The 21497-nt window shown below is 44.0% G+C and overlaps 1 protein-coding gene across 2 annotated transcripts; it reads left to right on the forward strand.

Annotated features, from left to right (window-relative positions):
* Positions 1–331: 331 nt before the first annotated feature.
* Positions 332–19760, forward strand: LOC121721045 (pituitary tumor-transforming gene 1 protein-interacting protein). 2 transcript variants are annotated; one of them, XM_042107604.1, is made up of 7 exons: positions 332–591; positions 1449–1495; positions 1608–1716; positions 6680–6788; positions 8755–8823; positions 13482–13528; positions 19483–19760. In XM_042107604.1, exons 1-7 carry the CDS (start codon positions 471–473, stop codon positions 19530–19532), a joined length of 552 nt encoding a protein of 183 aa, XP_041963538.1. In that variant the 5' UTR covers positions 332–470; the 3' UTR covers positions 19533–19760. The 2 variants fall into 2 exon arrangements, with proteins under 2 accessions (XP_041963538.1, XP_041963539.1); XM_042107605.1 differs by having other exon boundaries at positions 8758–8823.
* The last annotated feature ends 1737 nt before the right edge of the window (positions 19761–21497 follow it).

Below are 21497 nucleotides of genomic sequence, written 5' to 3' on the forward strand. Positions count from 1 at the left end.
TACCTAGGCTAATATGAGTTTGACACCCCTGTTCTAAGTGCTTTGTCTCCTCGTTAGAAAGTCTCTGGTCATAGGCTATGTTTTCTTTAGAAGGCAAATGATAATATTATGACTAGGCCTGTATGAATTCATAAAACATGGAGGGTATGTTGTCACAGGGAAAACTTGCCCGCATGTCATTTTCTCATCACCATGGATTAAAGTAATTTATCACCAGTAGCCTACATCTTGCAAACATCTTGGGCTAATGGATTTTGTGTATTGCCTTCGCCTGAACAGCTGGGGGCACTAGTGCTCTGAGTTTAAATCCTCTCACTCGGCAACATCAAAAGCAGGAAACAGGAAGTGTGTGCAACAATCAAACGTCGTCATTCCAGATTAAGGAAAGGGAAACTTTTGTTATCATTTTGCGAGATATTTATCAAGTAAACCACCACTATCAATAACACCTTGGATTAAATACCCACAGTATGCCTACACAAGGAGCCTGCAGTTCGACGTTTGTTGTATTCATTGTTGTTATTTGCGCTGTTGTTCAACAAGGAACTTGTGTGACTCCGTCTCCGACATCTCCAACACCTGTTCAGAAGCGTAAGGTTTTCGTTATTTTTGTAAGATTATTGATTGCTGACTGGCGCAGCGATGCTTTGTTTTGTTGACCATGCTGTTCTGTTTAAAGAGAGCTGTCTTGACAGACATGCATCACACCGTAATGCAGTTAATGTCTTAACCTTACCTTCCTTGTTTGATTGGGACAACCAATTGAGTTTAACACCAGTCAGCTATGTTAACTAACCTTCAAAAGTTGGCTAATAGGAATGCCTACCATCTTAACTCTTGCTGTGATAATGGGTCATATGTGTTGTTAAATTGTCGATATAGGATGAGACGTTGCATGTTGAATTTATTCACTGAATTGAATACTGAAAGTTAAAGTGCACACTTGCCATATTCATCTTTGTTGCTGAAGCTGCGTAAATAGCAACTTCATGAGTAGCCTAACTATAGTGCATTTGTCTTAGCCATGTCTGCTCGGATGTGACCCCAATGACCACAATGCTGTTGAGATTAAATACTTGCGGATGAATTAGACTTGAAATATTTGGGATTTTGTAGTCCTGTCACGAGGCATGTCTCGGCCCATTCGCTCTCAGCTGTTGAGTCAAGAAATAATGCACTTGATGTTGGACCTAAATAATTTTAGCTGCCAAATTGTTTTCAGGCATGTTGCTGCCTAGTATACAATGTAATTTGAGGAAATGATCCACATATCTACTTCACTTACCTTGTGTATCAGGTAGAAGCAAAGAAGCCTTTAGTTAGGCTATGTTCCCTGTAAAGGCTGACTCACAATAACCCCAAATCTCAAACAAATTATAAGGCAATGTCTTTACAAAGTGAAGGCTACCATTGCAACAATATGTAATTTATTCACATTTTATCACTAGCTTGCAATGTCCGGACATCATGTGAAGACTGTCTTGCCAACGTAACGGTAAGCTCTTATTAGAGGTGTTTAATGATCTGATGATGATTCACCTCATATTTGTGTTTACCTCCTGCTAACACTAATGAATAGTACAAATAAATATTTCCCTCTTCCCTAGTGCCTTTGGTGCATGACCAACAACACATGCAGCCATTATCCGGTGTCTTCCATTATACCACCATCTTCAGTGTGCAGCCTGTCCCAGGCACGATGGGGAGTCTGCTGGGGTGAGTACAGCACCATCTCGCTGGTGCTAAGGGGAGAGAAATAAATGCTTTATTGATCTGGAGGGAAATGTAGGCATCCAGTAGATTATCTTAGACCGGCCCAACATGGCGCCAAGCGCAACGGAAGTCTTGTTTCTGTCTTACACCCAAGGCAGTGATGAATTTTTTTGTCATGCGCTCCAGCTCAATTGATCATTGCGTTCATGGGTGTGTCGATTAAAAAAAATAGGTGTGGTCAGGCGCATGATCCAAAAATTGCTGTCTTACACTCATAAAAAAAATCATTAGGCCACTGACCAAGAAAAACCTAGCAAAAAGCCGGGGTTTTTATTCAGTCATTCGAGCATTATTGGGGTACTTTATTTTGATGCTTTTTTCAGGTTATGTTTTCGTTTGTAGTCAGTCAATAGAGAAAGTAAATAACTAAAAACTGTTTTGTCTTTACTTATGAGACCATGGTGAAGTTAGTTTCAGTTTGAGAGAGTTCAAGTAATAGATGAGTGCAGATGCATCAGCAATAATCAACTAATCACACACACATTTTAGTAAAGCAAGATTTAGTAGAATCATGGTGTTGCATACACGGTCTTACATGCAAGCAGATTCTTTCAGATGAGCTGACTGTTAAAATATCAACGCGCTGTTTGATGTTGCGCTCCTTGCTCTGATCGGGAATGACAGATGTCACATTCTCATTGGTTTAATGGATGTTGCACACAAAACACACCCATGACTGATTTAAGAAACATAAGAACAACCCTTTTGAACTTTTTACGCCGTCAAGATAGCAATTTTGGACTGGCCACACCTTTTCAGACCATGCGTTTCAGATCGTTAAAATAAAGCCCTAGACATACAGCCTAGCATTCAGAACAAGAGAACATGCATAGGAGACATAGGCCCCGCCTAGAATAATCTTTGGACATGGATACTTCTCCCAATTACAGCTCAACAAGTGAAATAAAAAGCAAATTACGCCTTATTTTGTTTAAAAATTTGCATCGCAATTAAATTTTTATCTCAAACGGTTGTAATCTTCACAAATTTGTATCGATTTTTAGCCGATTCATGGTGCATTGTTGCATCCCTAATGGTTTTGTATAAATGGTGAAAACAAGTGTCCAATACTAAATTGTAAACATGGCACAGCCTGTTGCCCACATCATACAGACTATGACACAATAGCCCCCTCCCCATCGTCGAGCCAAAGCCAGGCCAATTAAGGCTTGTGAAGGCTAATCGCTTCCCCATTATCAATTCAAAGCCATGGTGCTTGATTTAACCTCCACGAGACCTCCTCAGGTCTACTGCCCCTGGGTTTCTGGTCTACACCACAAAAAAACAGCAACTTTTACTTATTCTGATACCATCCAGCGTGATGCTTATGCTTAAACTTCCCTTGCTTCACCTGAGCATGACGTTGGCATCGAGGCAGCATTGTGGGGGCGGGATTCAGAACAACACAGACAGACTGTTTAATGATAGGGATGCAAACGTTTTCTCATTCTTTTATGTTTGAAGCCCTGGTCATTAAGGCGTGTGAACTTGAGTTAGCCTTTTCTCAGCCTGGCTTGACAGTTGGGTTTGAGGGGGGTTTTTGAGTTGGGTTTGTTTTGTGACTACAAGTTACAAAAACTGAAAGAAGGTTTTGGTTTCTTTTGGTTTCATTTTTGTTCTGAGATGACATAATAATGCAACACTTTATCTTTAACTTTATCAACACTTTATTTATTAAGCCTACTGTATGTGTCAGAAATTAGTAAAAGTAAAGATGGAGCATTTTTGGAAGCTTAAACAAGACCAGAAAATTGAGAGACCTATGGAAATGAATTAGCCTAAGTAATTGCAAGTAAAGTAACATCAAGAACAAAACTAAATGAAATGGGGAGGAGAGTGCACATGTGGGTTGTGAAAATGATGTATGAAAAAAAGAATGCTATTTTCAAGTCTCATTTCAAGACCGCAAACACTGACCAGAGTCTTAAATGTGTCAGTGCAAACTAGTTAGTTGAATGTGTCAATCAAACTGGCTGTTCCCTTTTGCTAAACATGAGCCACACTGAACCCTGTGTTTGTAACCTTTACACAGGCCTATGGACAAATCTTTGTATCTACACAGAGATTACTAATCACATTTTTGATTAGAATAGAATGAATGGTTTGGGCTAGGCTATGCCTGATGAAGGGGTTAGACGGGTTTATGGTCCTATCAGTCATTTGAATGCAGAACATGTGCTAGGGGTTCACACAGTTGCGGCCTAAGCATATCAAGCCAACGCGACCAGATGCTGATTGCTGGCGGTGGTTTCACGCTGTGTTGTTGATGTGTTTATCAAGGCTTTGTGGCGAACGCTGTGAACCCAGCCCAGCAGGAAGTCTGCGCTGGCCATCGCTCGAGCCGCTGCATGGTGCTGCTCAGTATGCTCGCTGTGTGCTGACTGCAACACTCACACAAATGTTTATGGAGGATTTGGGCGCCAGCAAATTGGATTTTAAACTTGCATTGTGTCGTCAGCAGAACGGCAGCAGTTCAGAAAGGAAAGTATCTAGGTCAGGATTTGCTTTCGATTAGGGACATAGAAACCGAGGCTTTATTTGATGCTATATTAGGTTTCCCCTGGGCCTTCAGCCATTACTCAAACAAATATCATATTCAAGACTTTTCACTGATTCAGAACCAAAGCTTGGTCCAAGAATTTACTTGAACTCATCTAAGGATTGTCAGCTGTTTGGTGTTTTCTTTGTGTGTCCCAAAGCACACAAGAATAACTGGTACATTTGTCCATGTAGTGGACACTTTGGTCCAAAGCTTACACATGGAGTGACATTCAAGCTGCAAAAGGAGGCCATGAAGTAAAAATAATCACTGTCTTTTAATTAAATTAAAATATTAGCTATGACTACATGGTAATCAGAGGATAGTTAATGCAGGAGTTTAAGTGACCGCCAGGGAAGCAGGCAAGTGAACACTGGACATTTATCAAAAGGCACTTCAGCCCTGTCTTAGAAATCTGATCAAATTCTCTGTCTAACTGAACTAAACAGATCAGCCATGATGGGATGCCAGCACCTCACACCTTTGTATACATTTCACTAGGCGTGTTCCCTGTGATCAATACGATTATGCAGAGTATTATGTTGACTTTTAGTTTTGTTGTGTATAGCCAGTAGGCTATTTTCAGTTCTTCCAATCATTGTAGGCTTAGGTGAAATTACAACGATTGAAATGGAGAAACCTTGGGACATCATCACATTTATTGAGAAACTAAGCATAAAACCATGAGATGTTTTTTTTTTTTTTTTTTTACCGTGGTATCGATTAGGGTATGGAGAATTGTCTATTTGATTTCACTGGTATTGGTATCGACTTCTACATTTCTGGTATTAAAACATCCCTACACAACAGTCATAAGGGAAATGTATTACAGAAGTAGCACTATGCTGTATATTCTCAACATGGCAACGTTTGCTTTCAGTCTGATGTCAAAGTAGAGCAGAAAGTAATGTATCAAACAAATCCCTTTGTTTGAGGTCTTACAAAAAGGATTTGTCCAGAATCTGCCCTAATAAACCTACTTTCTCTGCATTCCAGGCTCTCAAACAAAAAGGGATTGAATGAAGCCCCACTGATTAATGATTATTTTCTGATGGTGTAACATCAACTTACAAACAGCAGATGGCAACATTGGACTTGCAATAGAATGCTTCACACTGTGTCTTCCAGCACTTGGGTTCAGTGTGCATTCTACACAGCTTCTATAATGTAGCATTTACAGTTTAGGCTACTTCCTTATTTATGTGTGTGTTTGTGTGTGTTTGTGTGTGTGTGTGTGTGTGTGTGTGTGTGTGTGTGTGTCTGACCCCCTAAGGTGTGGGGGGGGGGGCACATTTGGAGACAATTGTTTTGCAGCACAGGAATGACCACAACAATGTTGTCTTGCAGGCTTGTGCAAAATTCCATAATTGAATTGAAACTGGCTCTTTGATTCCAATTCAATTCTTGAATTTCACTTGCATTTCAATTGAGGTAGCAAACAGGAAGCAGAATTGCAATTCCAATTGTGCACAACCCTGTTGTCTTGAACATTAATGTGCAAAGGCATTCCTGGCAAGACTATTTCGGTTTCTGCAAGTCAAATCAAAAATAGTTTTATGGTGAAGTTAAAGACAAACTATGGAGTATATTGGCAATTTCTTCACTGTTTTCTCGGTTTTTGCTTCTTTTCGCTGGCTCTGTCATGACATGTCTGAGAAACTCCATCGCTACCTTGTTCTAGCCAGTGCCTGGCGTGTATGTGCATTTAAATGCAGTAAAGCAATTTGTTACACTCGTTGTACTGTACTTCCTGACACTGAGGCCGTCGGCCTGCCGGCCCAAAGTTGCAAGGGTGGTTTTCCTGCTCACATGTGCTAGGGGGAAGTGAGACAGCCACCATTCAACTCGAAAAAAGTCATATAACCATTCCATTGACTCCGAAGCTGTTAAGTTAAGGTAAATTAAGCTAAAGAACCTGCATGGTTCGCCTTTAAAGTATATCCAGGCGGAAACAACATCCAACATGACCCTCGCAAAATGTTTGGTAGGGTGAATTGATTAACCAATTACCATTACTGCTGACCAATACGACAAACCAAAGCTCAACGGTGACCTTCCCCTGCCAGCCATTTTGAGAGTGCACTTTCAGTCAGGAAATCTATTCTGTGCGCTGTTCTGTGTTCCATGTGATGTGAAAATAACAAAATGGCAAAAGATATTTAACCTATATGAAGTTGATGAAATAATGGATAGTGACCTTCAAAAGTTGTCAGCAGTCTCAGCTCTTATGTTTTTCTAAGGATTCACCTGGCACTCTGGTTGCAGTTTTACTGTTGATGCGTCAGAATAGTGTGTCAGTCTTTGTTTGTCTTTTGGAGACAAGTAATTGCAAGTGTGTTCGTGTGTGTGTGTGTGTCCCTCACTCAGTGAACTTCGAGGCTCTGATCATCACCATGGCTGTAGTGGTCGGGACCATCCTGCTGAGCGTGATGGTCTGCTGCTGCTGTTGCTACTGCTGCAGGAAGAGCTCCTCAGGGTACAGTCCTCATCTCTCTCTCTCTCACACACACACATACGCAGGGGCGCTGCTAGGGTTGTATTCCATAGTATGCAAGATGCGCCACCCACCCATGATATTTAAATCAACCCGGCCGCAACTTCAATCAATCTTGACAGAAATACACACACACACACACACACACACACACACACACACACACACACACACACACACACACACACACAGTGCTGCACTCTCTCTTCCCCTCTCATCTCACACTCATATTATGTTAATAGGCCAGGCTCTGGGCTTCAGCTCTGTGTCTGCCTCTCTCTCCTCTGCACAGTTATGCTGCTGTGGCCAGACTTTGCCATGCGAGCCATGGGACGAACCCCGTCACTCAGGAATAGGAGGAGGTTCTTACATGATCATGTGTCAAATTAGGTCATCGGTCTCATGACTTTGCTATTCAAAGAGTAGCCGATACTCTTGTCCTCAACTTTTCTTTAAAGTACAGTAGGTTATTGTCTGAATTGAAATGGTAAACAGTTGAGTTCACTAATTGATGAGTGCAAAGAAACGTATGTTGCTTGGTAAAGTAGATGTTTATATGTGTATTTATTTAAAAATATTATCTGTACATTATGGGCCATATGCCCCAAAAACTATTCTCTTGCACTTGCCCCATAGAACACTGCTCACTGAAGACCAAGACATGTACTTACACACACACACTCACACACACACACACACACACACACACACACACACACATACATTTTTGTGTCTAGGTGACCAATGACCAAAAGCACTTAGACATTTATGGTGAACATAGTAGACCTCTTGAAGCAGCTCGATTGGAATCGGTGGCTTCTCCAAAAGCACTGATCAGGTTCAGTGTCTGGAATGCTGGCCACAACCAACAGAAGTGGGCTTCTTTCCGCTCGATCGATGTCTGTAATCCCTCAGAAGGTGGAAAGATACAGAGAGATGATCTGCTACTGTATGTAGTCTTTCTCACTCTCAAACAGACTCCCATTCACACTCACAATCACACTCACACACACTCAAGCACGCACTCACGCTCACACTCCGTCACACACACACTCACGTGTAATCACACTCATCGTCGCCTCTCACTCTCCGCTGCCGCTTGGCCTCTCCTTGCTGCTCCTTGCTGGGAGGTGTGCTCCCTGCCTCTCCCCTGTACGTGTCAAGCAGTTCCATATCTGTTCATTTGTCATTAGCTCTCCTAACTCTCCCCTCACACTTAATTAATACCGCGAACACCACACACATACACATTCACACACATGCACACACACACCCCCCCCCCCCCACCCCCCGATGCGACAACACACCACATTCATTTTCACTGCTGCCCCAGATAAAACTACACTGGGGCTATTTCACCTCCTCTCCTAAAGCCGACGATTTATCCAAACGAGCCTGTCGCAATCCTCTCCAAAGGCTGGACCTGCTGCTTCTCAAGCATCTGCTGGATGCCACAGGAACAAGGTCATTTATAAGATCGATGGCTCGCGACCTTGACATCTGCAGCAGACGCCCTTCATATCCCGGAGTTACTCCTCATTTACGCTTTACATCCTGCCTCTGGTTGTGTCTTCCCTCTACATACACATCATTTATTCATTTATGCCAACCCAAGTGACCTTTACAGTTTAGAACAGGAATGCTAATTGGCATTTGCTTCCTGGGATGCAGACCAGTGGTTTGAACCGAGGTGTTGGTTGCACCTCTCTCTGCCTGTTGAGCAGTATGTCTGTTGTCAGGTTTGTAAATTAGAAGCCTGCTCAGCTGAGGAGAGCTGACGGGGAATCATGTGACAGGTTTGCCACAGCGGAACCCGGAATAGTCGGGCTGACAAACAGCGCAAAGCCTACAAGCTGAGGAAGCATTTTTTATATGTTCCCTAAGGAGCCTGCATATTGTAGATTCAGAGGTGGGTAGCTAATGTTTGGTTGTTTGTTTGTTTGTTTAGTAGCCCTGACAGAGATGAGGAGAGGTTGGCCAGAAGACGAGAGGAGGCCCGACAGCGCTCAGATGACCGGTAAGAGTTCAAATCTCTGACCATCCACATACGCTCACATTAACTAGTGGACATAAAGCATAATGAAGCAGCAAGCACAATTAGCATGTGACCTTGAACTTACACTTGAGAGTGCAACACTAATATTGTGTTAACCCTTAAAGGTGTAGGTTTTTTATAACATTCTAAGTTCCGCAACAATTGAAGGTTCTAAAATTCTATGTTGAATTCAATAAACCCAGATATTCTTTAGAACGTTCGTTTCCCAACATTCCCGTCACACCGGTGTGACGGTACTCCTTTGTTTTGCTTTTGATTAATGCCAGGTAAAATGTGTGTTTTTCAAGAAGGTAAACTATATGCAGCAGAATAGAGGGGGGGGTTTGGATATTCAGCAGCTGGTGTTCTTTAATCCTCTACTAGGTTTCTCTGCTATAGAGAGAGGCTTCCGGGGTAGTTGTTGGTCATTCCATTATGCATATCAGCATCTGAGTTTGGACAGTGAACTTTTGCCATCAAAGTCCTGCTTATAACAAACCCTAGAACACAACGTCCAGACAACGTGCAAGCACATGCACAACGCAGCCACAATGCACAAACACCAGGCCACAACGTGCAAAGCTCCAGTTTGTCTCTTATGCGGCTCTATGGCAGAATTTCTACATGTGGCTGTTTGTGTGTAGCAGATTTTCCACATGTGGCTGTTTGTGTGTAGCAGCCTTTCTGGAGGGAGGAAATAGTCTAATGAGGCGTTTTAGACACTCGCTGGCGCGTAAGGATTTTCCATGGCACAGATGTGGGCAGGGTGGGGTGCATTGTGGGTGCTGTGTGTTTTTGTGTGTGTGGAGGGGTGGGGTGCACTCGAATGCTCTGTGTGTGTGTGTGTGTGTGTGTGTGTGTGTGTGTGTGTGTGTGTGTGTGTGGAGAAGTAGAGTGTTTCCACATCTAAAGTGCAGGAAGACATGTGGGATGTGAGGCCTTCTTATATCCACCTCATCTGGGTACCTGGAGTCAGGTGCCATTAAATGGCACCGTGGCAATTCACTACAAAATCAGATCCACCCTATGAAAGAAGTCCCTCTAGTGCAGGTGAGTGGACTGGTAGAAAATGCGTGTGTGTGTGTGCGTGCCTGCACGCGTGTGTGTGTGCATGCATGTTAAAAGCAGTGTAGCCTGCCTCTTACACACTACTCCAGGCTGAGTTTTGCATCATCATCAGAACAGTTGGCTCTAGGGACGTGCCACATCATATCATATCGTTATCGATATACGGGGAGAATTCCTGCCCATGATAATGAATTGATCATATTGTGATGTTAATGATCTAGTTGATGACATGGTTACAGTTTCGCTGCAAGGTGGGCAGCTCACAAGCAGAACGAGAGCAAGCATGGCAGAAGGCAGAGTTCAAACTTTTTTGTGTTTGGAAGGTCCCAAACTGACCCCCCAAAAAAAACAGTGGTCAATGGTACTATTTTGCCATTGTCATAAATATAATGATATAGTTTCTTAAGTCTGTCGTCCATCCCTAGTTAGCTCCCAGTGGGCCACACCAACCATCACAGGAAATCTTGTTCTGCATACTGAGAGAATGGCTATTTTACCATGAAGAAACCCTATAATGTTTACTCAGTCTGTGCCTCCCTCATGGGTGTGATATATCATACATATGTGTGTGTGAGAGAGACTTCACCTGATAATCACCTGTTGATGAAGTTGCTTCACTCGTCTGCCAATAACCCCATTGAGCTGTGACCAGCTGCAGGTTCCCTAAGGCCCTGCAGCAGACATCTGCTGGCTGTGTCCAGCTGACCTCTTAGTCTATCAATCTATTATTCTCTCTCTACCTCTCTCTCTCTTTCTCTTTCTCTCTCTCTCTCTCTCATTCTCTATCCTCTCTCTGTCTTTATGGTAATCCTTGCCTCCACCCCACTTGTTGATGGTGTGTATAGCTATGCAGAAAAGCCCTGTGTGTGTGTGTGTGTGTGTGTGTGTGTGTGTCTTCGTCTTCGTCAGGCAGATGGCACCCAGGCCGCTGCTGCCTGGCTGTAGAGTGGCGTTGATTGCTCACAGATCACTACCTGGTCATAAAGAGCAGACTGATTTACAGCGGGCTCTCTCTGTGTGTGTGGATACCGACTGGATTTACGTCCCGGCACAAAAGACGGCACAAAGCAGCCTGGCTACCCGCCCCCCTGGGCTAGGAGAGAGTGATGATGTGTGAACAGACGTTCCTTAGCCTGCCCCCTGGCTGTGAGGCAGGGCCCCATAGAAAAAACACCGCTGCTGTTGTTGTTTTACGACAGGCCAGTGGGGGGGGAGTGGAAGACAGGGGTCTACTGGGAGCGTGGGGCAGATTTAAACAAAGACATTAACCCTGCCTCCTAAATAATGCAGCGCCATCTCAGGCAAAGCCACGGCGCCTCTGCAGCACTTCACTGTAGGAGTTGTGCATTGCTCTGCTTTTGTTTTCTGAAACAACAGTAATTCACATGCTGATGAACATGGCAGTGTGGGTATTCTTTGCACATATGTGCTACCGTTGATTTGTTTTTTCTATATAGAGAAATGAATGCCACAGAAGGAGATGACGCATCAGTGACACTTTCTGTGTGTGTGTGATAGAGCATGTGAGAGAGTGAGTGAGATACTCCAAGGGTGTGTGAGTAAAAAAAGGCATATGTGTTTAATTGGAGTGAGTCTCTGTGTGTGAGAGATGGAGTGATGGAGAGAGAGTCTCTGTCTGTGAGAGATGGAGTGATAGAGAGAGAGAGTGTGTGTGTGTGTGTGTGTGTGCGCGTGTGTGCGAGCGAGCGACCGTGCGCTCACTGTATCAGTGCCTGCCCCCCCCGCCCTTGTGTGTGTCCTGTGCAGCCATCAGAAGTGCTGATGCTCAGGGAGTGGCGTGGGCGATAATGGCTGACAGTCAGAAAGTGTGAAAAGCGCGGTGCAAAGCCAAAGTGACAGGTGTGGCACTGGAGTCGCGTGCAACACCCTAGGACAGAGTGTGTGTGTGTGTTTGGGGGGTCCCATAAACACTCTCATATGGTGACTGTCCAGCCCATCACTGAAAACTTTGCAGATGAAACACTCAAACACTCACACACACTTCCTGTCTGTCCCGTCCCTGGAAGCTTTGCAGATGAGGCTGTCCTGATGCCGAAACTGACAATGAATGAGCCTCACGTTATGCTTTTAAAGTCCAAGTCCAACGCTCAAATTGTTTGAGGCCAGCGTAGCGCTGCCGCGCCAACTGTTCCGCTGTTGAATCATAACAAACAGTAGGAAATCTGCTGTTTGCCACAGGTCAATGTGATCCACGCCTTATCGTCCATCCTGTCACTACAAACTCCTCAAAAGAGACTGGTAGTGTTCTTTTGCGTTGTCATGTGTGAGGTTGAAGTGGACATTGCTTTGGTCAGAGGGAAATGCTAGTTTGTGCAGTGACATTTACAGCTGGGACCAGGGTGTGTTGCTATTGTCTCGTGAAATTGGGCCCTAAAGTCTATGAAATGTACCTAATGCAGAGGTTCTCAAAGTGTGGGGTGGGCCCCACTAGTGGGGAATAGAGGCTTGACCGGTGTGGCACAATCAACAGTAGGAATTGTATTTATATTTGTGCTTATCTTTAATAATGCCTTTCTTTTTTGACAAGGAAGATCATAGATTGAAAACAAAATAGCCACGCACAAACACAAGTGTCATAAACAAACTGACATATATATTAAAATGACATGATAACTGATCCAGCAGGAATTTGTAACGTTGAACCTGAAAGTAATTGTGGTGAATAATTACTTAATATTAATCTTAGACTGGCCAACTTCAGGAAAAACTCAGGAATCAGGTTTATTCTGTTACAAGCAGAGAGGGTACAAAAAAATGATCTATGGTCTGTTGGATCAACCTCTCTCTCTTTCAGTTCTCCATGTTCTAATCTTAGTCTTCTTCTTAGTCTGACAAACATTGCAGTTTAGTTACTTTTGTATGGGTTAAACAAAGGAAACCCATGGCGGCAAAACAATCCCACGTGATTGGTTCTCCACTTGGCATCAGACACACCTACTCACACCCACTTCACACCTATCTGAATAACAGAATATCTTATATATCAGAAATATCACTTATAGAATGTTCCAAACATTCTCACAATCAAATCATTACAATCCTTGCACTGAGACTATTACAATGATGTCAAACATGAATATATTTACATTTCATGACACATGGATACATTATATCAAGGTATCATCCTTTGTCTTGTGGACCTGATAGCCCTTAGAACCAGTACATTAGCATTTCATTGGGGGAGGGGAGGGGAGGGTGTCTTTGTTTTAAACCAAGAAGGGCCACATGGCCAACTGAAACTAGTCTAGAAATTAAATTATTATTAATTTTAAGCGTAAAATTATTGCTATCAAACCAAAATGCAAAAACAATATTTTAACATCCATTTTGCTGGGTTGATGGTGTCAGGTGGGGCTTAAAAATTCCCCACCTCCAACGTGTGGATGACAGAAAAAGTTTGAGAACTACTGACCTAATGTAATAATAGTCCTCGGTGTCATGCTGCCACCCTGTTCCAAAAGTAAACTGATGACATAATGACCGCTTCCCATGTGTGGTCACCATAACCTGCCCTGTGGTCACTCTGCTGCCTCTCTCTGTTCCCCTCGTAGGAGAGTCGACAGGAAGGCTCGTCATGATGAGATCCGCAAGAAGTATGGTATGTACCATTTCCTCACACGCTTTTATACACACACACACACACACACACACACACACACACACACACACACACACACACAAAGTATGGTATGTACCAGTTCCTCACACGCTTTTATACACACACACACACACACACACACACACACACACACACACACACACACACACACACACAAAGTATGGTATGTACCAGTTTCCACTTACTGCCTGTTCAGCAACACCCACACTCAGAACCTCACACTCAGCATTGTCCAGTTCTCCTCCACACAGCTACTAAGCCCCACACATCTGTATGGTACTGAATTACTCATATTTATTTACTTTTAATACAGGGCGATGGAAGAATACAATGCAGATTTTTGTGTTTATGTGTAAATAATATATGTGTATGTCTGAAACCTTTCAGGTATAGAAGTGGCATAATATTTAACAGTAACCACGTAGTAGATCTTATTTTATTGGCCTGTTTAAATTTATCAAGTTGCTTTTATTATAGGTGCTAAATCCAGAACACAAGAGAGAAAATGGCTCTGGCTGATCATGTCACATCACATAAATATGTGAATAAATGCAGCAACCATGGTTATGTTGCCACTTGGCCTAGATCCATACAAACAGAGGCTCAGCCATACAGTAATCCTCCCTCTACTCATCTCTGTGCTGTCTGCACTCTGCTGCAGCTAATGCAATGCGTGACTGGTGCCTCCCAGCAGCGTAGTTGTCCTCCGTCAAGGCATCATCTCCGCTTTCTGTGTGATGGTGGGAAAGAGGAGCTCTCTCTCATTCGCCCCTGGGCCCTGTGTCACCTCACGGCCGAGCATTACCACCACCATGATGACACACACACACGCACTCACACCTCCTCAACCACGACACAATGGATGTGCCCCCCCCCCTCGATCGTCAGGTTTTCCTTCAGCTGCATTTAATCGATGTGAACACGGCGTAGTATTACGTCGAGGCACCTCAGAGAGAGCGTAGCCCGTCATGTTTATGAGCATGCAGCCTCGCACCGTGGGGGTCAGAGTTGCCTACAAGATATCTGCGTACGCCACCCCTCTCTCTGTGGTGCAGAGTCACACAACGTGGTCACACTCGAGGAGGAGGTCAACGGTCAAGGAGCCATCGTAAGCAGGCGCCATGTTTGTCAGGTCATGGCCCAGCAAGTGTTTGCGCTTTGCCTTTTCAGCAATAGCAGTTGTCTCTAATGAGCTGTGAGCATTAATTGCACACACAGGGTTACCAGAGGCCACGTGCATTACAGACATGATCGAGCTTCCCAATTAGTGCTAGCCGTTAACGTTAGCCGCACAGGAGTCATGGCCACTCTGTGGGGCCTGAGGGCATGACTCACTGACCCGACAGTCAATAAGAGGCCTCCTGGTGTGGCGGTCAAGGGCTGGCCTTGAGGGGTCAATAAGGCCCCTTGATGGCTAAAAAGTGAAGCACCAGACGAGGGCTGGGAGAGAACTGGGGGGGGGGGGGGGGGGGGGTCACCTCTTCCACATGTGGTTTTGGAAGGGCTGCTCAAAGGGCCAGCATAAATCTACCACGACCTTGAACGCAGCGAGGGGAGGTCAGAGAAGTGAAAATATAGCCTAGTTTCACTTCACTCCTGCAGCCTCCTTTTCCTAACTCTTCCCTTGAGTGGAGGTGTGTAGGTCTGGGTGTGTAAGAGGACCGGGTCATGTTCCCTGGGCAGGGTCATCTACACTGACCTGTAGAAGATGGGCATGGGCAGCAGTGGGTCAAGGCCAAGGAGAGTAGAAGGAGAGAGCTGGAGTGGGGAGTGGAGATGAAGGAATGGAGGGGGATGAAAGAGGTGCACAGAAAAGGAGCACACAGGAGTGTTTCAGGTGCATCTACACACACACACACACACATGCGCACACACACACACATGCACGCACACACACACATGCACGCACACACACACATGCACGCACACACACACACGCACACACATACACACATACACACATACACACACACACATGCACGCACACACACGCGCACACACACACACACCTTTGCAGTCAGGCTCTTGGCCACTTGCTTGTGTGTGTGTGTGTGTGTGTGTGTGTGTGTGTGTGTGTGTGTGTGGCTTGCATTAAAAAGAAAGCAGAACAGGGAGTGAGCTGGTCGCAGGGTGTTCAAAGGGAGATCAAACACAGCATGGCTCTTCTCAGGCAGGTGATGCTGCGCTACCGCAGCCATTACTCACTCTCCTCCTTCTCCCTCCCTCTTTCTCTCACCTGCAGGGAGGTTTTGATCATCTTTCCCCCTGCATCAAGTAGGAGGCTCCAAAATGATGGCTTGTGAACAACTCTCTTTTCTTGCCTCCTGCTTTCTCTTTCTGCTCTCTGCTCTTTTTTCTTTTTTTTTTTTTTAATTCTATTTTTTCTCTCCCACTCCTTCCACCGACCTCTGAAGTGTACTGTCAGTTCATTTTCCTTAGACTGAAAGGTTAGGTGTGGCTTGTGGCTCTCCTGTCTAGCAGAGAGGTGAACAAGACAAGGTAAGGGGACCGGTGGGGGGGGGGGCAAGGCTTTCGGCATGCGCTCGCGCTGGTTCAGCGCAAAATAGTAGTCGCCGCCACTGCAGCAAACCGGTGGTATGCCGCGCCGCGCACGTCATTGAAAATGATTGGTGTGGGAGCGCAGCGGTGCCGTTGTCGTGTCCTATGCGTAAGCGCATTAAGGATGAGGTTGTGCTGAAATGGGGCCACAGAGCAGTGCTGTGCCCAATACCGCAGCAGGATCGCTGGAGAGAGCAACACCAGCAGTCGTGTCCCTGAGGTATGAGCCCATATGAGCCATGTTTCTGTGAGGTGGGGCTGAGCCATTTGGGGAAAAAATATCGAATTGCAATTTTTTCTGACAGATATGGCGATTGCAATTTGATTTGCAACGGAAGTCCAGCTTCAGTCCACAGCCACTATATAATACCTCTGAAACATGTGTTGAAGCATTACCAATTTGATAACATCGAATTATAGACAGCCATGTATCCAAGGATGAAAACAAAATTCTATACAAGATACTTCTAAACATAGCTTTAAGATGGGCCAGATCTGATTAGTTAGCATTACATTAAGCTGACGCTTTTTAACCAAAGAGACTTGGTAAGACAACATGGTAATCAATTTAAACTTTTTAAAACAATTCTCCCAACAAATCTAAAATAATTTAAAACAATTTAAAAGGTAGAGTACAAAAGAACAAGTTAGTGCATCAGTGAGTGCTGTTTTCATACAGTCAAGTGTCATTTCTAGTCAGGTGAAAAGTGCTAGAATTAGCAAGGCTAGTTGTAAGCATGCGGAGCACGGTACCTCTGATTGATGAGCATGACTGTCTGTCACATAAGGACAGCATGGATTTTAAAATATATATATGACATGGTGGACCATACGGTCAGAGTCACTAACTACACAATTAATTACAGCCTTTGCGATTTGCTAATTTTGTCAGTTCAAATTGTGATTTCTCTTCGATTTCTATTCATCTTTCAGCCCTACTCTGTGTTGTAGGTTTATACAGCAGTCCCTAAGATAAGCTAGACAGTACTCTGTTCCAGTTAATAGATGTTGCATGAAAACTTACAATAGCATTTGTTTATTAACATAATGGTGCTATAATATTAGCATTGTGGTGGTGAATACATTCATTTTGGTCTTCATGTTAATGAATGTATCTACAATACTATGCATTTTTATGGGAAGCTTCTGGTTAAATGGTGCAGTCTTCATTCTGTATATTTTCCTTCCTGTTTTGGAGGGTTTGGTTGAGTTTGATATGCGGAGATAGCACCTCATTGGTATAGTTTTGATGTTTACAGGGGCAATATCTAAAAGGTTTGTGGTGAGTCTACAGTACGTATGTTGAACCATTTCTTTACCAAACCATCTGCCACTGATTAAACACCCACAGAATTAAGGAAAAACCTTACTAGAGTAGAATGTACAGTGAGGTCTTTGAGTTGTGCATCTGGAACAGAAAAATACCCAAATGTTCGTTATCTCTGTTACTTTGTTTGTTTGTTTGTTTGTTTATTTGTTTATGTGTGATGTTATTGATCTGAAACACATCTGCACCAACACCAATCTTTAGTTCACTTAGCCCAGTCTAATCTTTACCCTGCTTTTTAATTAGAGGCCAAAAGAAATCAATTAATTACTGAGGTATTCATCATGGTTTGGAATGAGCTCAAAGGCTTTTCCAAATGAACTACACGTGTGATGAGAGTCAACATAATGCAGGGGAACTCTGCTATGCAATGGACAGCAAACACAACCTTATTGTGAAACAGCTGCTTTTGTAGTAACTGCATGTTGCAGTGGCCATTGAAATGAAAAATCATTGTGTCTGCTTGCTTGATAGTATTGATCTATGTGTGTCAAAGATTGAAAGCAAGGACATTTTTTTTACACAGATGCATGTTTGTCCTATGTTTATATCTGTGTTTGTGTGTGTGTACGTGTACACATGTGCATTGTTATGTAGGTGGCATTGCTTGAATGATGATGACCATCCATCATTTTGTATAATGCCTCTGTCTGAATATGTTGGGTGTTGTGCTTGCGTTTGCATATGTATGGGTGTCTGTGGGGCAGACTTGCATGTATGTCGGAATTAGCCTGTGGCCCATGTGTACAGTATGTGTGTGAGGGTGAAGTGTGTGTGTGTGTGTGTGTGTGTGTGTGTGTGTGTCTGTGTCTGTGTGTGTGGAAAGTGTGACAGTATGATGGATGAAGTCCTGCTCAGTGTTTCTCCTGCCCTCAGCAGCGTGTATGTGGACACACACACACACACACACACACATATACACACACGTCAGGCCACTCCAGGACAGAGACTCCTCTGCCAAACTCTCTCTCAAATTACCCGGCAGTCCACGGGGCCCCTCAGCCTGTCTTCTTACTGAAGGACACACTAATGAGACTCCCTTAAAACAAACACACACACACACACACACACACACACACACACACACGTATGCTCCTTCGCCTGAGTTCCCATTCCTTGTGCAACTCACTCAAAGTGATGTCACCCCCAAATGAAAAAGTGTCCTTTCTCCAGATCCCTGAGCTAATAGCAGTGGCAGAATGATCCCACTTTGAAGAAGAGATGTGTCCCTGACCGGAGTCCCTCGCTTCCACAACCATGTCCCGTGTGTGTGTGTGTGTGTGTGTGTGTGTGTGTTCGCTGTGTGTTTGTGTGTGTGTGTTCGCGTGACTGACTGAGCATCTGTTTTCAGTGTATGCTCAGATGTTTGAAGCATCTGTGTGTGTGGGTCTATGAAGTATAGGTGTGTGTGTGTGTGTGTGTGTGTGTGTGTGTGGCGGACCTGGTGCATGATTAAAGCCCATTGACATGCTGATGCATCATACCTGCTGCCAGGGGGCTAGCGTTAGCGAGGCATGAGCAGAAATCTAGAAATCTCGCCCTCGTCCACCCACCCTACCACTTCTACCCTTTTCAAAATACTGGATGGAGTGGACACAGAATTGGGCAAATACCAACATCCCTGAAGTGTCCGTCTGGCTTTAATCAGCGCCTCATCCTCTGGCCTTAGCTGTGGTGTCGGGTGTAATGAATGCGAATGAGCTTTGCCACCAAGGGGGTTCCATAAAGTTCACGAATGCTTTTGAATTAGACTTGCATTCAGATGATTTGCCTACCTGCTAATTGAACCTCTAGGGATAAACCCTGATAACCTTGGAATGATGAAGAGGTAATCATTTAACCAAGCCTGGACTATTTGTAGTAATGTATGGTTTTATGAACAAAATGAAAGAGGAAAGAGTTATTTTTAGTTAGTTTCATGGGAATACATATTTTGACGTTGACAGGAACGCAGGGGAGCTAACACTGGGCTGGGAAGTGGGACGCATGCTTACTGAGCCACATTCTGACGTCTTTCCTCCTCGTGTTCCTCTCTGTCCCCCTGCAGGTCTGGTTCCCGACGCCGACCACCCGTACAGCAAGTTCGAGAACGAGTAAAGCAGAGAAGCCACAGCGGTACAGGAAAAGCACTGGGAGAGGCCGCACACTTTCTCCAGACGTCCGCCATGCCTCCGTCTGGTCTTCGTGCCAGTGGAGCTAGTCTGGTTTTGTTTTGTTTTGTTTTGTTTTTCTGACTGAGAGGGGTTGGGAGGTGGGGAGGGGTTGCTGCCACACCCAGCCTCCGGTGTTCCTGATTGACCATTCACCAGTTAGCGTGTCTCTTTTTTAAAAAATCTCTCCTTACTGTGTTTCTTTTAGTTTGTTGTCTGCTAACTTTTTGAATGAAGGTGTTGCTGAAATTGAAGACTGTTGCAAATGGCCTTGCTGATGACATTGTTGTTTAGGAAAGGTGATCTGAAGATTTTGAAAGAAAAAAAACGATTCTGCATGTCACCTTTGTGTTTTGCTTTTTGAATTGTTTTGGCGTGTGTGTGTGTGTGTGTGTGTGTGTGTGTGAGTGCGTGTGTGAGGATGGGTGGATGATTGGATGTATCTGTTCTCAGCATCACCTTGGTAGTTCAGTTTTGCACCAGCTGTATTTAAAATAATCCATGCTCTTATTTTGACTGTTTCCTAATTAAAATGTTAATCATGTTTTAAAATTAAAGTTTGGTGAGCACTTTTTCTATTCACCATTTCCCTTGTGCTCAAAGGTGAAAAAAACACAATTTCATTGTCAAAGTCTGCAAATGTGTCAGCTTTCAGTTATTTATAGCTTGAAAACGAACTGATGATACTGTGTAATTATACTGAAAACTTGGCGGAGTAGAGATTTCATTACATTTATGACTTAAGCACAGGCATAGGACTCGGAGATTGCCATCTCCTGTTGATGGATTTGTGGTCTTCATCATCGTGATGTTCTTTTTAATACCCTATGCTCTTTCTTCCATCAACTCCCTGAAAAAGAGAATGCCTACAGTTCTGTAAGAAATGGAGGTGATGATTCTTTTTATCGTCTTTATTGTCTATAACGTGTCATACGTTGGAAACTGTATTTTCACGTTTTCAATACAGACTTCCTGTAATGTAACTAGTAGCACCTCAGGAAAAGCGGCGATAATAAAAAACCACTAGCGCGTGAAAGCGTATCCTTAATGACATACCAGCGATGGGCATATTCCCACCTTAATACAGACCTCCTGACCCTGTAGCCACAGGAAGCCTCATAAAAAAAAAAACGAATGCCCATTTATCAGCCCGAGCCTTCCGGGCGCACTGGGGTTAAATGTGACCCGCTAGGGCTGCGGTGAAATTGGGACAGGGTAACTTGTCTTCCTAACGACCTTCTTCTTGCCGTTTGCGCCGGTACGTGGTCACCCATGACACTAAACTGTTGCAGAATGTGGAGGCCTAAAGGCCCTTTTAAATATGAACAAGTTGATCCATCTGTGACAGAGGTGCTGCTATTTCATATCAGTTGGATTGGGGACTGCCTGGTGACGTGATCCTTCCGCGCAATCAGCATTGCAGGACGCTCGACTGCACACAATGCTGTCTGTGGCAACTGGCGATGCATTTGGTCTCTTTGGCTTATCATCTCTCTTTAAGCGTTTGCATTATTTTGTTACTTCACAAAGGCTCTAAGGGTTCCCTATTTGTACATTGACAATGCGTAATGTGCTATGCTGGTGTCATTCGACCTCTCAACACGTCTGGTGACTCCATACATTTTGAGACCAATCGTAAATCAAATCTTGGGCTACATTCTACCCAATGTCTAATTCCATTATAGCCTACATTTGCGTTGATATTAGTCAGATGCAGATACAACATCTTTTAAACCTGTATTTTTTTAACCAACCGGGGGGGGGGGGGGTACTTAGGCTACTATACTTCCGACTGTGATGTACAGTATTAAGCGTACAGTAGTTGTTATTCACGTAGCCTACTGCATTTAACCCGTTGGTTACAATATAGGCTACAAAAAGGCATCACCATACTTCTGTGATATGGCTGTTT

This window comes from Alosa sapidissima, chromosome 10 (assembly GCF_018492685.1).
Source record: "Alosa sapidissima isolate fAloSap1 chromosome 10, fAloSap1.pri, whole genome shotgun sequence".
NCBI lineage: Eukaryota > Metazoa > Chordata > Actinopteri > Clupeiformes > Clupeidae > Alosa > Alosa sapidissima.

Coding starts and splice junctions, on each gene's coding strand:
- LOC121721045 (XM_042107604.1), top strand. CDS start 471: ATGCCTACACAAGGAGCCTGCAGTTCGACGTTTGTTGTATTCATTGTT. Junction 1,717..6,679: donor ACGATGGGGAGTCTGCTGGG/GTGAGTACAGCA, acceptor TCCCTCACTCAG/TGAACTTCGAGGCTCTGATC. Junction 13,529..19,482: donor TGAGATCCGCAAGAAGTATG/GTATGTACCATT, acceptor GTCCCCCTGCAG/GTCTGGTTCCCGACGCCGAC.